Consider the following 12378-nt stretch of genomic DNA (forward strand, 5'->3'; position numbering starts at 1 on the left):
CACAGATCCATCCCTCAGGCACAGATCAGATCCCTCAGATCCATCCCTCAGGCACAAACCCATCCCTCAGGCACAGATCCATCCCAGATCAGCCCCAGTAGAGCCCCCAAGCCCCCAGGGGACCCCCTTACGTCCATGTCGTGGCAGAAGGTGGAGTAGGGGCCGTACTGCAGCCGGCACTGGTGGCCCACGTCGTACAGGACACCCGGGGGCACCAGGGGAAAGTCCAGCACCTCCCGGGCCGGGGGGTCATCCAGGCACAGCCCCCAGCCCCGGCTGCAAGAGAGAGCAGGGCAGGGTCACCGCAGCTGTCCCACCCTCCGGCCGGAGCCGGGGAACCCAGGACAGGGAGCAACCAGCATTTCCCACCCACACCACCCTGGCCCTGCAACCCTGGAGCTGCTCCGCTGTGCACGGGCTCCTCTGGGACCTCCCTGGGCTGGGAGCCCCCCAGAGCGATCCCCAGGTCCCCCCGGCTGGCAGGACACGGGTGAAGGGACAAAGACAGGAGGGGCAATAACCACAAAGGTCCCTGCAGGCCCTGCTAACAGGGATGAAGGAACCAAACGTGCTCATCACCCCCATGCTGCTGCCACAGAGGGCTCAAAGCAGGCTGGACAGGATTTCTCTGGAGCAGAGGTGGCACTGGAGTGGCCAAGGCAGGCGCTGCCTCCCTCTGCTCCAGCTGCTCCCACACTTCCCAAACACACAGGGAATTGGCACCAGTGCAGCCCGTGGTGTTGATTTAAACAAACTCGTTTCCAGCTTGGTTCCGAGCCTCTGGCAAGGCTGTGGTGGTGGATCAGATTACTTGGGTTTGTTGTGATTGGGAACGGCTCTGAATTAACTGGAAATGAAGATTCCTTTTTAACCCCACCCAGCAGCAGGGAGACAAGGGCTGGAAGCAGGAGAGCTGCTGCTTTGGGGTGCTGGCAGTGCCAGGGGGTGATGCCCAGCAGAACCAGCACCCATCCCACCCACCGAGCTCCACACCGGACACTGCAGACAGCTGCCTTGGCTGGAGTCAGCCCCTCAAACTCCCGTGTATATCCTCACTGAAATACATTTTCCTAAGGGAAAAACCAGGAAATGGGTTGCTGTCAGCAGCCCAGGGGCTCGGGAGTCTCGGTTTCCCAGCTGCCAACAGCAGGAGCTGGGTGGGAAGGGCAGGGTGAGGGTGATGTGGGGCTGAGCTGGGCTGGATGGAGCAGGGACTGGGCAGCTGGACACAGGGTCCTGTGTCAGGCACACACTGCACGGCACCTCCACACGGATTTCCACAGAAACACACACCCCTGCAATGGTTTGGCTTAAAGCTCATCCCATTCCTGACACTCACAGTGTTTTCTCTAGAAACAGGACTGGTATCCCTGCTGGAAAAAGCCCTGGCTCAAGCAGCTCACCCTGGATGAGCCCCAGTGTGACACTGGTGCTGCCCTGGGCTCTTCACCCTCTGCCTGTTTGTGTCCCAGCACCGGGGCTCCACAGGTCCCCCCTACACTGTCCCCAGCTCCTCTGACCTGCTGGGGACACTCCCTGTCCTGCCCCAGCTCACAGAGGGCTCTCTGTCCAGTCTGGGGCTGATTGGGATCTGCCTCAACTTCCCAGCTTTTCCAGAATTTATTTCTTTGTTAAATACTTCACAATCATTCTCCTGGTCTGTTCAATCGGCCGAAACACATCTCCAAGCAGGGAACAATTGGCCTGAGTTTCCCTCTGGCTTCCAGGGATCTGCAGTAAATCCCAGTCCACAGGGAAAGATGCAGGGGCCTGCACTGCTCTGCCTGTTCCAGCCCGTTCCTTAACAAGCTGGGGGACGGGGTGGATGGAACAATGATTAAATCCCCATCTGTGAGCAGCCTGAGAGGATCTGCAGATACATTTGAGAGCAGGATTAAAATTCCAAAAGCTCCCAGAGAACTGGAGGAAGGGTCCAAAGAAGCCAGGACAGAATTCAACAAAAACAAAGGCAGAGCTTGGGAGGAGTGAGCTGCACAGCCACGGAGCTGGTGGGGCTGGCAGGGGGTGGCACGGGCAGGGCAAGGCCAGCAGGCCCCAGGCCCTGGCAGGAGGAAGATGATGGAAGAAGAGCTCCAGCACTGTGGGAAGAGGCTGAAAATCTGCTTGTCTGATGTAGAGCAAAGACTGAAGGGTCCCTCCAGCACCAGAGCATCACCAGCCACGCTGTGCCAGCATCCCACGCTGGCCTGAGCGAGGGGACAGCTTCCCTGGGGCCACCGCTGCCACAGCAGGGACAGGACCTGTCCCAGTGTCCCCTCATGTCCAGGCAGACCCTGACTGAAGCCCCAGCTGCAGCCAGTGCTGACCGCAGTGCCGGGGAATCGCTTTCAGATGCTCCAACACTGGGCTGTGCTTGTGAAATAAGAATTATCTTGTGTAAAATAATAATAATCACCATTGGAGAGCGTGGTTCTTCCAAAGGTGGGGTCTGTTCCAGGCTCAGCCAGGTCAGCAGGGTCCCTTTCCTGGCTCCCTCCCTCCCGCTCTCCTGCCAGCATCCCGTTAGAGCAGCTCCTGTCCCTGCTGTCCCCAGGGGTGTCACAGCGCTGGCAGAGCTGCCACCTCTGGGGCAGCAGACACCCAAACCCCAGCACAGCACCTTCCAGCTGCTCTGTCTCCCCCATCACAGCTCACAGCAGCCCAGGCTCATCACAAGCAGGAAATTCTTCATCCCCAAGTGAAGGTTAAAAGCAGCGGGCCAAGAGCGCTGCGGATGCGGGAAAGCTCCGTTCCTTTAAAGCCATAAATCAGCAGGAATTCCTCCTGCCCGGGGCCAAGCCCACAGGTCCCAGGCTGGGATTTGGGAGCGAGGGCCTGGCCCTGGCCTGGCTCTCCCCTCGCTGCTCCTCGCTGTTTTCAAACCTCCCCCAGCAAGGGAGGAAAATGTTCCTCCAGTGCAAGCTGACAAACCAAACTCCGGGCTCTGCTCCTTGGAACTTCCTAACAACGGGCTGAAAAATCAGCCACGGGTGCTAAAAATAAACAAAGGCAGGGAAGAATTTGGCTGGGCCTGGTTTGCCCATGTCAGGCGGACAGAATGGAAGAGATTCTGCAGAACCTGCAGAGGGAAAACACCCCGGTTTTATCTGTGCAATCACAGCCCCTGTGCCCCCCACCACAGCTCCTGACCCCTCTTCACAGCACACAGGGAGCAACCCAGGCAGGATCCACGGAATCATGGAATGGTTTGGTGGGAAGGAATCTTAAAGCTCATCTCATCCCAACCCTGCCATGGGCAGGGACCCCTCCCAGCAGCCCAGGCTGCTCCAAGGACACCCCCAGGGATGGGGCAGCCACGGCTGCTCTGGGCAAAGACCCCCAACACTCTCAGAGAGATGATCTCAGAGATAAGAGCAGCCCCCCTGCCTGGGCCCCACCCCCAGCTGCCAGCAGTGAGGAAGAAGAGGAGGAAGCACTCACTCGAGGAAGCGTGTGATGTACTCGCGGCTGCAGCGGGACCAGGTGAGAGGGGACGTGTCATACAGGAGCTGTGGAGACATGATGAAAGGTCTTTTCCCAACTGGCTCACAGTCATTGCTGCTTCCATCATGCTGAATGCCAAAACTGTGTAAGAGCACAGCCCACGGAGGGGAGGTGAGGCACGAGCAGCGCAGCCAGCACAGCCACCGCTCCCGGCCCCGGAGAGGGGACCTGCCCTGGGGTGACAGCCCTGAGCCTTGTCCCGTGCTCTCACTTCAGCTTTCCCACTGGAAACGCAGGAGTACTCAGCAAGGTCATGCTGGTGGGTGTTTTCCCACACACAGATGTCTGCTGGGAACTGCAACGTTCCAGTGACCTTGTGGAAATCTGACTGAGACTGGGGCAAGCAAAATTCTGTCGCTGATGTTACAGACAGATCCTGCTTTAAAACTTCTCAGTGGGCAACCCCTGCACCAAAACCTTCCCACCCCAGGACCATACACAAGTGCAACTTCTCCAGCTTGCCTTGGTTTAGGTGTTTCTCACCAAACCTGGGACATCCCAAAATTCAACTGTGGGATGAAACCCTCAGGGAGCAAGGGAATGTTTGCAGCCCTGAGGAACCTCTTGGGAACCACCTCCCAACTTCCCCCCTGTGCCTTCTCCAGCCCCGGGGCGCACGCAGAGGAACGGGGAGGAGGAGGAGGAGGAGGAGGAGGAGGAGGAGGAGGAGGAGGAGGAGGAGGAGGAGGAGGAGGAGGGAGGTACCTGTGTCCGAGCTCGTGGGCCACGGTGAAGGCGAGGGGCAGCCCCGTGTCCTCGTTGATGTTGCAGCTCCGGTGGGGTTGGCACATCCCGGCCACGTGGGACAGCCCCAAGGTCTCACAGGGCCTGTTCATGGCTGCACAGATGTCCTTCCTGGGCAGGGGGACCGGGACACACGGACAGACAGACAGACACAGAGCAGAGAGGGCGTTGGAAGGCGGCAGGGCCCGGCACGCGGACAGCGGCCAAACAGGAGCGGGAATGGAGACATCCAACATCCTTCCACAGGGGAAACATTTCTGACCTTTCCTTTCCCCTCTCCTCTCCCAGGATCCCCAGCCCATGCCTGAGGCTGATTAATGGGAGCTGCTGGCCAGCCTGGCTACGTTTATCCCCTTGTATAAATAAAGCTGATGCTGGGGATGATGAAGCAAGGCTTTGGGGAAGCACATCCCAGAGGTGCTGTGGGTTTCCAGAGCAGCTCCAGCCACCCAGGAAGAACAGCTCCAAGGCCTCAAGTGCCTCATTTCTGCTACAAAGAAACCTCCCAGAGAAGATAAAGCAGCCGTGGGTTGTGAATCACCACCAAACCACCAGGACAGGCAGCCCACGGCAGCCTGAAAGCCTCAGAGCAGGCTCTGACTGCAAGGTACACAAACTTGGCCAGAGGCAGGAATTCCTGCCAGCTCCATGGGAGGCCAGGGGCTTCCCAGAGGCTCCTCTGCCAAGCCCAGCCTGGGAGGGCAAAAAAGGAGAGATAATCCAGTGTACAACTGCTGGGAGGATCCAGCCCTTCTGGGGCTTGGCAACAGGGCCACGGTGAAAGCCTGGCTTGGAAAGCCCAACTGGGAGCTGTGCCCGGGTTTAAACCCGAGATCTGAGGCCAGCCCAGAGAATCACAGACTCATGGAAAGGTTTGGGTTGGAGGGGATCCTAAAGATCATCTAATTCCAACCCCCTGCCATGGGCAGGGCCACCTTCTGCAGCAGCTCCAGCAGAACCATCCCCAGTTCCACATTACAGACCTGGCACGCCGTGTCCAGGCAGGGAGAGTGAGACTCCAGCAGCTCCCACGGAGGTGTTTCCCTGCCTGCCCCCAGCTGCAGCCAGGTGAGCTTTTGGCTGCCACGGCCCCAAACCTGTGCGTGGGCTGCACACCTGGTGAGCAGGACGGCGACGTCGTGGTGCAGGGGGTGCGAGTCTCCCTTCACGTTGATGCTCTTCTGCCACTTGCAGAAGCTTTTCAAGGTGTTGTCTGCGTGGTGGGAGATCTTCAGGTCCTCCTGCCAACACAAAGGGAGATGTGCTGGAGCTGTTTGGATCTGGGGATGGGGAGGGGTCTGACCCCAGACACGTCAGGGTGGGAGTGACTGCCATCCAGATGGAATTGCTCCATGTTTATGGCTTGTAGGCTGGGTGGGAAGACAGCCCTTTTCCTGCTGTCTTTTCATCTGTGGTTCAACCAAAACATTAAATCACCCAGTAACAGGGGTTAAGAACCACTGCTGAAAACCCCCTGTGCTGGCTGAGAGTGAAGGACGTGGCTGTGGAGACCCTGAGCGGCCTCAGGCCCCCCCAGGACAGCTTGGACACAACCACCCAGTGACCCAGAGCCCTCTGCCACCACAAACCGCCCCAGAACCTGGGCTCTGCAGCTCCTCTGCCCACGCCATCCCTGGCTCTACAGCCAGGACAAGGAGGCCAACGTGGGTTTCTCCCCCACACACTCAGCCAGGCCACGAGGACAGCCCAGGAGGGAGCCTGCTCTTCCAGCCCAGCCCAGGCTGACGCAGTCTGGCCCTCACCTCCTCGTGCTCCAGCAGGATGAGCCGCACTATGGCGATGTTGATGGGGTTCCCGATGCTGGCGTGGTGGAACAGCCCGGCCACCTGCAGTGGGACAGCCACGGGGACAGAGCTGGGTGACAGAGCAGCCAGGACACCGCTGCTGCCACCTCCAGCCGCAGCACCAGCAGCTCCTGCAGGGGAAGCTGCTGCAGGCTGCCGACAGCATCTCAGGAATTCCCCACATGGGAGGCAAGAACAGGCACGGGCCATGAAATCCATTTACACTTGATAGGATCAGTGCAGACACTGGAACTCAGCCAGGAACGCCCGGGGAACCCCTCTGCTCTCACTCCTATTGGGAGTGTTTAACATCTCAAAGGATGCCTTAACATCTTTGGGTGCCTTCAGCACCCCCAGGAAACCCGGGGATGTTACCTGAGGTCCTCTGCCCAATCCCACCCTCTCCTGGCATCAACCAAAGCTTTTCTCTGCAGTGCAGAGCAGAGGGCCAGACTGAGCCACCCCCTCTCCTGCTTGGCACCAGCAGAGCCCCCCAGCTTCCCAGCAGAGACCACCAGGACCCGGCTCTCCTGCCTCAGCTGTGCTCTGGCACCTCCACGGGGGAAGGAGCCACCAGCCCCAGGCAAGGTGGCCCTGCCCGTGCCAGGGGGAGCCTGGCTGAGCTCTGAGTGCCTCCCCACCCGCCTGTTCCAGGCCTTTCCGCGGCTCCCCGTGCACTCACCATGTTCATGACGGTCAGCACGTACTTCTCGATGTTGGCACTGCCGTGGAACTCCACCATCTTGGTGTCTGCCACCACCAGCGTCTCCACCCACTTCTCCCTGCTGATGGAGCGCCGCTCGATCCTTCTCCTCCTCTGCTGCCTCTGCTCCCACCTCTCCCTGCGCCGCTCAGACCGCTCCAGGCCTTCCCGGGACTCTGAGCCATCCAAGGGGAAAAAAAAGGACTTTTTTCCTTGAGAAAATGCCTGCAACTTTAATATCTTCTTTTTTAATTCACAGGAATCACCTTTGATGTGGGGAAGGCTCCACGCTTAGACCCCTAACTCAATAACTCACGTGTGTTTTGCTGTGCTCTGTTCCAAAGGACTCTGAGCTCAGCCTGCTGCGTGTGAGCAGGACACAAAAAAAATAAACAAAGCGTTTGAAGGAATTTCTTTGACCAGAAGAGGGTTTGCAATATTCCACAAGGAACAGGGAGCCTCCCAAAGCAGAGCCTTAGCGTTTGTGTGGGCACAGGAGTTTACAGACAGCCCTGCAGAGGTGCTTGAGAAACAAGCTGAGGAAAAAAACCCCGGTGGCTCAATGTTTTGGGTCAATGTGAATTTTTCAGGAAGGGACAGTTCCCATCAGGATAAACTCTGTGCCCCCAAAGCCCAGCGTGCTGGGCAGGCAGGGACACTGCAGGCCAGCACAGAGATCCCCTCAGAGACCCAGACTCTGCTCCTTCCCCTGGGGAAAGCCGGGAATGCTGCTGGGGCTGAGGAGGAGGAGGAGGAGGAGAGCTCCTCACGCACACCAGCCACTGGGAATTCTCCAGAGGGGACTTTTCCTGTGACGCGGCTCCAAGAGCGAGGTCAGGGTCAGCCCCAAGCTGGGTGAAGGCTTTACAAATCTCATCCCACACAGTGGGAATCGCTTTCATGGACAGTTTCAGAGGGCTCAGCCTCACTTCCCTAACAATGGTCTCCCACATTTCCTGGGCTGCACTGAACGTGTGCTGTGAAAGGGCGTTTTATCCCCCAGCCTGAAAAATCCCAGCTCTCCGGACCTGCTGATACCACTGTGACAGTCTGATCCCATCAGCTTCCTCAGAGCTCCTTCCCATCGTGTCCCTGGGCTCCCAGGGGGCTCCTGGGGCATTTCCCCGGGGATGATCCCTGTCAAACAGCCCCCAGCCAAGCAGCCCTGGGCTGAACAGGAGCTGAACAGCAGCAGCAGCATCTGCCTGTGCTGGGCAAAGCAAAGAAGCACCAGCAGAGCTCAGGGAGAGGACGGCAGCCACCAAAATCCTACAGACTTTGGGATTCCTTTGGGATTGCTCTCCAGGGCATGCCCAGCACACCCACCCCGCTAGCCCTGATCACAGAGGAGATCCACACGAGCTGCACACAGGCCATGCTATACCCAGAGAAATTAATTTGCAAGAACAGACTTCAAAGTGCAGAATGGACTTGAGTCAAGAGCAGACTTCAAAGCCTAGAAGCAGCCATTAAGATTATTGCCACAGATTAAATAATTAATTTAGATGATCAGAAGAATGCCTGAAGATAACCCTATTACAGAAGCAACCCCGAGTTTGTGAAAGCAGAGAGCTCCAGGAAATGTGCAGCACGTAATGCACTGCAGCTCCATCAGGGAGTAAAGTGCCCGTGAGCTTCTGGGAATGCACTGAATTCCCCAGCACTTGAAATCCTGGATTTAGGAGTTTATCCAGCCCATCTGCTGTGCACAGGGAAGGACCCACGTGCACTCTGCCCACAGTGGGAACTCCCGGGGCAGCGACCGAGTTCCACTCCCAAAGTCCAATGCCCTGGCAGGTCACAGAGCAAAGTTTTCATGGAAATGCAAGCAAATTCTCTGTGTGCACATCATCCCCCTGCCTGCAGCAGGGCTGGGAGCAGATGAGGGCGAGAGGCCTGAGCTCCAGCAGGACCCAGCAGGTCCCTGGTGTCACAGACCCTGCCCAGAGGAAGGGCCAGTACCTCGCACGCCGCAGGATTCCCGCGGGGCCGGGGCTCTCCTGCCCTGCTCCGGCCTGTCCTTGGGCACCTGGCGCTTGTAGATCCTGTGGGGCTGTGCTGCCCCCTCCTCCCGAGGGCTGCTGGACACGGGCTCGATGAAATAGTCCTCGTTCATCAGCTGGAACACGCCTTTCTGCCAGGGAGACACAAAGTGGCACCGTGAGGCCACCCCAGCTCACCCTGAGCAGCCTGGCACTGCGAGTGACCAGGGGATGCCAGCACCAGGGGATGCCAGCACCAGGGGATGCCAGCACCAGGGGATGCCTCGGGTGGGGAGGGACCTTAAATCCCCCCCCAGTGCCACCCCTGCATGGCAGGGACACCTCCCACTGTCCCAGGCTGCTCCAAGCCCATCCAGCCTGGCCTTGGGCACTGCCAGGGATCCAGGGGCAGCCCCAGCTGCTCTGGGGATCCCAGCCCAGCCTCTCTCCACCCTGCCAGGGAAGAACTTCCCAACATCCCAAACAGGTAAATCCATTCCCAGAGAGCTCCCAAACCACTGCAGCCCATGGGAAATTCAGTCAGCTCATCCATGGCTGCACCACACCTCTGTGATGAGATGCTGCTCAGAATTTTGGTGCCACTTTTGGCAGAACAAAGGGTTCCACCCCGCTCCTGCTATTGCCCATGGTCTGGGGCTGCGGGTGGCCCGGGGCTGTACTCACCAGCCCATCGCAGGTGCTGAGGGCAGCCAGCCCCCGCTGCAGCGCCCGGCCCCGCACCTCCCCGATCATGTGGCAGGAGTTGTAGGAGCGAGGCTGGATCTTGGCACCGGCGATGCCCCCGAAGCGCCTCTCGCTGACAAACCCCGGAGCCAGGAGGTGCCTGTTGAGGCTCAGGTTGAATTTCAGGGGTTGCCCTCGGTACTGCAGCTCATAGAAGGCGGGAAGCTTGCTCCTGGAGGCCGGAGACCTCCGGTGAAGAGCCCGGTGGGACAAGTCGTAGGACAGGAAGGATCCGCTCTCGTCGACCTTGATGGGATGGACGATGTCGCTGGCGGAGCGCGGCGGGGGCGGCTCTGGGGAGAGGGGGTGCAGTGGTTACCTGCGGGGGTCTTCACCTTTCCCCCCACACTCCCTCCTCCCGTGGGGACAGGGACCGCAGCTGGGTCTGGTCACCGGAGCCCACCGGCCCGGCCCGGGGCAGGGACAGCAGCGAGCCCGGGGCAGGGCTGGGGCTTGCCGGGGGGCAGCGTGAAGGGGCCGGGGGGGCGAGGGGAGTCAGGCAGCTCCGGAGCTCGGCTCTGCCCCGGCTGGCCCCGGTCACCACTCACACGCTCCCGCTGTTAAACTCCGGCTGCCGGTAAAAAATCACCGAACAAACAACGAAACAAACTCCGCAAAAATCAAATCCCCACTTTGAGACGACGCTGGGGACGCCGTCTCTAAGGGCAAGGCACCCCCGGGTAGGGAGCGCCCCGGAGCCTGCCCAGCCGGGGCTCAGCGCTGCGGCCGCGGGGAGCCGGGACCGGCACCGGGGCTCCACCGTGCCCAGCCCGGGGGGCGAGCGGGCAGCGGCGGGGCCACCGGGCTGTGCGACCCGCCGAGCGCCCCGCGAGCATCCCCGCGGCACCCGCCACTCATTTCCACGGGCATCCCGCCCGCATCCCCGCCGACACCGGGAGCTCATCCCCGCCGACACCGGGAACTCATCCCCGCCGACACCGGGAGCTCATCCCGCCCGCATCCCCGCCGACACCGAGCGCTCATCCAAGCCGACACCGGGAGCTCATCCCCGCCGACACCGGGCGCTCATCCAAGCCGACACCGGGAGCTCATCCCCGCCGACACCGGGAGCTCATCCCGCTCATCCCCGCCGACACCGGGATCTCATCCCGTTCATCCTCGCCGACACCGAGCGCTCATCCCGCTCATCCCCGGGGACACCGGGAGCTCATCCCGCTCAGCCCCGCCGACACCGGGAGCTCATCCCGCTCAGCCCCGCCGACACCGGGCTCTCCAGGACATCCCGCCCGCCTCGCCGCCGACACCCGGCGCTCCTCCCCGCGGGACCCCGCGCCCCTCCCGCGGTCCCCGCCGTGCTGTCCCCGCGGACCTGTCCCCGCGGTGCCCCCGCCCGCAGCCAGCGCCAGCGCGGCGGCCACGGGGACGAGGGGCAGGAGCGGGCGCAGCGCGGCCGGGGCCGCCATGGCTGCGGCGGGCTGGGGTCCGCGCCGGGCGGGGCCCTGCACAACGGGGGGCGGAGCTATGCACAACAGATGGGCGGGGTTATGCACAACAATGGGCGGGGCTATGCACAGCACATGGGCGGGGCTATGCACAACAGATGGGCGGGGCTATGCACAGCAGATGGGCGGGGCTATGCACAGCAGATGGGCGGGGGCTATGCACAACAGTAGGCGGGGCTATGCACAGCAGATGGGCGGGGCTATACACAACAGATGGGCGGGGCTATGCACAGCAGATGGGCGGGGCTATACACAACAGATGGGCGGGGCTATGCACAGCAGATGGGCGGGGCTATGCACAACAGATGGGCGGGTTTACACTGATGCCTCAAGTTTCAGCTCTCACATTTTCCAGGTTCTGCATTCACAACTCTGAGCTCCACACAAAATGTCAGCAGGGTCTCTGGCTGTGTACAGCTCAAGCACACACACCAATCCTTTTCCAGCCCCAGAACCAAGGGCACCGTTCCAGCTCCGGGCCCAGAAAGTGTGACCAGCAATGAACTGAGGAGAGCAGTCTGGGAGGATGTGACTGCCTCACCTGGAACTGGAATTGCACAATTAACCCCACTATGGAAATGGAACAAAACTGATCAAAGAGTGAAAACTCGTGACCTGCAATCCATGTTGGGTGGAGCCTCGGCCGGGCTCTTGGGCTGCCCAAGGCGCATCCTTGGAAGGCGTTTTCAATAAATCCCCGATTTATTCCTTTAGCTCTGCCCAGCCTCTGACGGCCTCAATACACATCAGGTGGGCGGGGCTATGCAGATGAGGTGGGCGGCGGTAATGCCCATCAGGTGGGCGTGGATATGCAGATGAGTGGGCGGGGTTATGCACAGCAGGGGCGGGGCTGATGCTCCGCGTTGCCGCCGTGGCCCATGGCGCCCCCTGGCGCTCCTTTGCCGCGTTGCTTCGGCTGCCCCACCGTGAGCATTGCGATTAAAAAAATCACAAAAATTCAGCGAATTTTCGGTCAAAAATGAAAAAAGGTGTTTGGCCGGTGCCGCCATGTCCCCCCTGTCCTCAGTCGGGGCTGCTCGTAGCTGCCTCTTTTTAGTTTCTCTCAGGCTAAAGCGCCTCGGGACCAGACAACCGGAATTAGCCGGCGCTATTAATGAAACCCTCGGGGGCTGCTCGCGACCCCGGCATCCCACAGCTCACCCGGGCGGGCCGCACGTCCCGGCTCTCCACACCGCCGGCTTTGGGATAACGTTTAATTAGGCGAGAATGTTAATTATGCAAATGAGCCGTGGCACGCGCCCTCTGGCGGCCGGCGCGGGGAGCGCCCGGGGCCGGCGGGGGGGCCGCTGCCGACACCCGCGGCGGCCGCTAGGTGCGCGTGGCGCCCGGCTAGCTCAGTCGGTAGAGCATGGGACTCTTAATCCCAGGGTCGTGGGTTCGAGCCCCACGTTGGGCGCATTACTTTTTTCCTC

At 60.5% G+C, this 12378-nt stretch overlaps 1 protein-coding gene and 1 non-coding gene across 3 annotated transcripts in view; one reads left to right on the top strand and one right to left on the bottom strand.

Annotated features, from left to right (window-relative positions):
* Positions 1-10930, bottom strand: part of ADAMTS7 (ADAM metallopeptidase with thrombospondin type 1 motif 7) — a 34657-nt gene extending 23727 nt beyond the window's left edge. The window contains exons 1-9 of one of the 2 annotated variants that reach the window (XM_086848310.1): positions 10813-10930; positions 9423-9775; positions 8719-8890; positions 6736-6932; positions 6012-6095; positions 5365-5489; positions 4210-4359; positions 3442-3585; positions 132-276 (exon numbers count right to left, since the gene is read on the bottom strand). In XM_086848310.1, coding sequence (XP_086704436.1) covers positions 132-276; positions 3442-3585; positions 4210-4359; positions 5365-5489; positions 6012-6095; positions 6736-6932; positions 8719-8890; positions 9423-9775; positions 10813-10906 — 1464 coding nt within the window. In that variant the 5' untranslated portion in view covers positions 10907-10930. The remainder of the gene's footprint in view (positions 1-131; positions 277-3441; positions 3586-4209; positions 4360-5364; positions 5490-6011; positions 6096-6735; positions 6933-8718; positions 8891-9422; positions 9776-10812) is intronic. The other variant, XM_086848309.1, reaches the window with a different exon arrangement.
* A 1359-nt stretch (positions 10931-12289) lies between these two features.
* On the top strand, positions 12290-12362 carry TRNAK-CUU (transfer RNA lysine (anticodon CUU)). Its single transcript has one exon. It is a non-coding gene; the product is annotated as a tRNA-Lys (tRNA).
* Positions 12363-12378: the final 16 nt, after the last annotated feature.

Source organism: Cyanistes caeruleus, chromosome 13, assembly GCF_971803275.1.
Source record: "Cyanistes caeruleus chromosome 13, bCyaCae1.hap1.1, whole genome shotgun sequence".
NCBI classification, from domain to species: Eukaryota; Metazoa; Chordata; class Aves; order Passeriformes; family Paridae; genus Cyanistes; species Cyanistes caeruleus.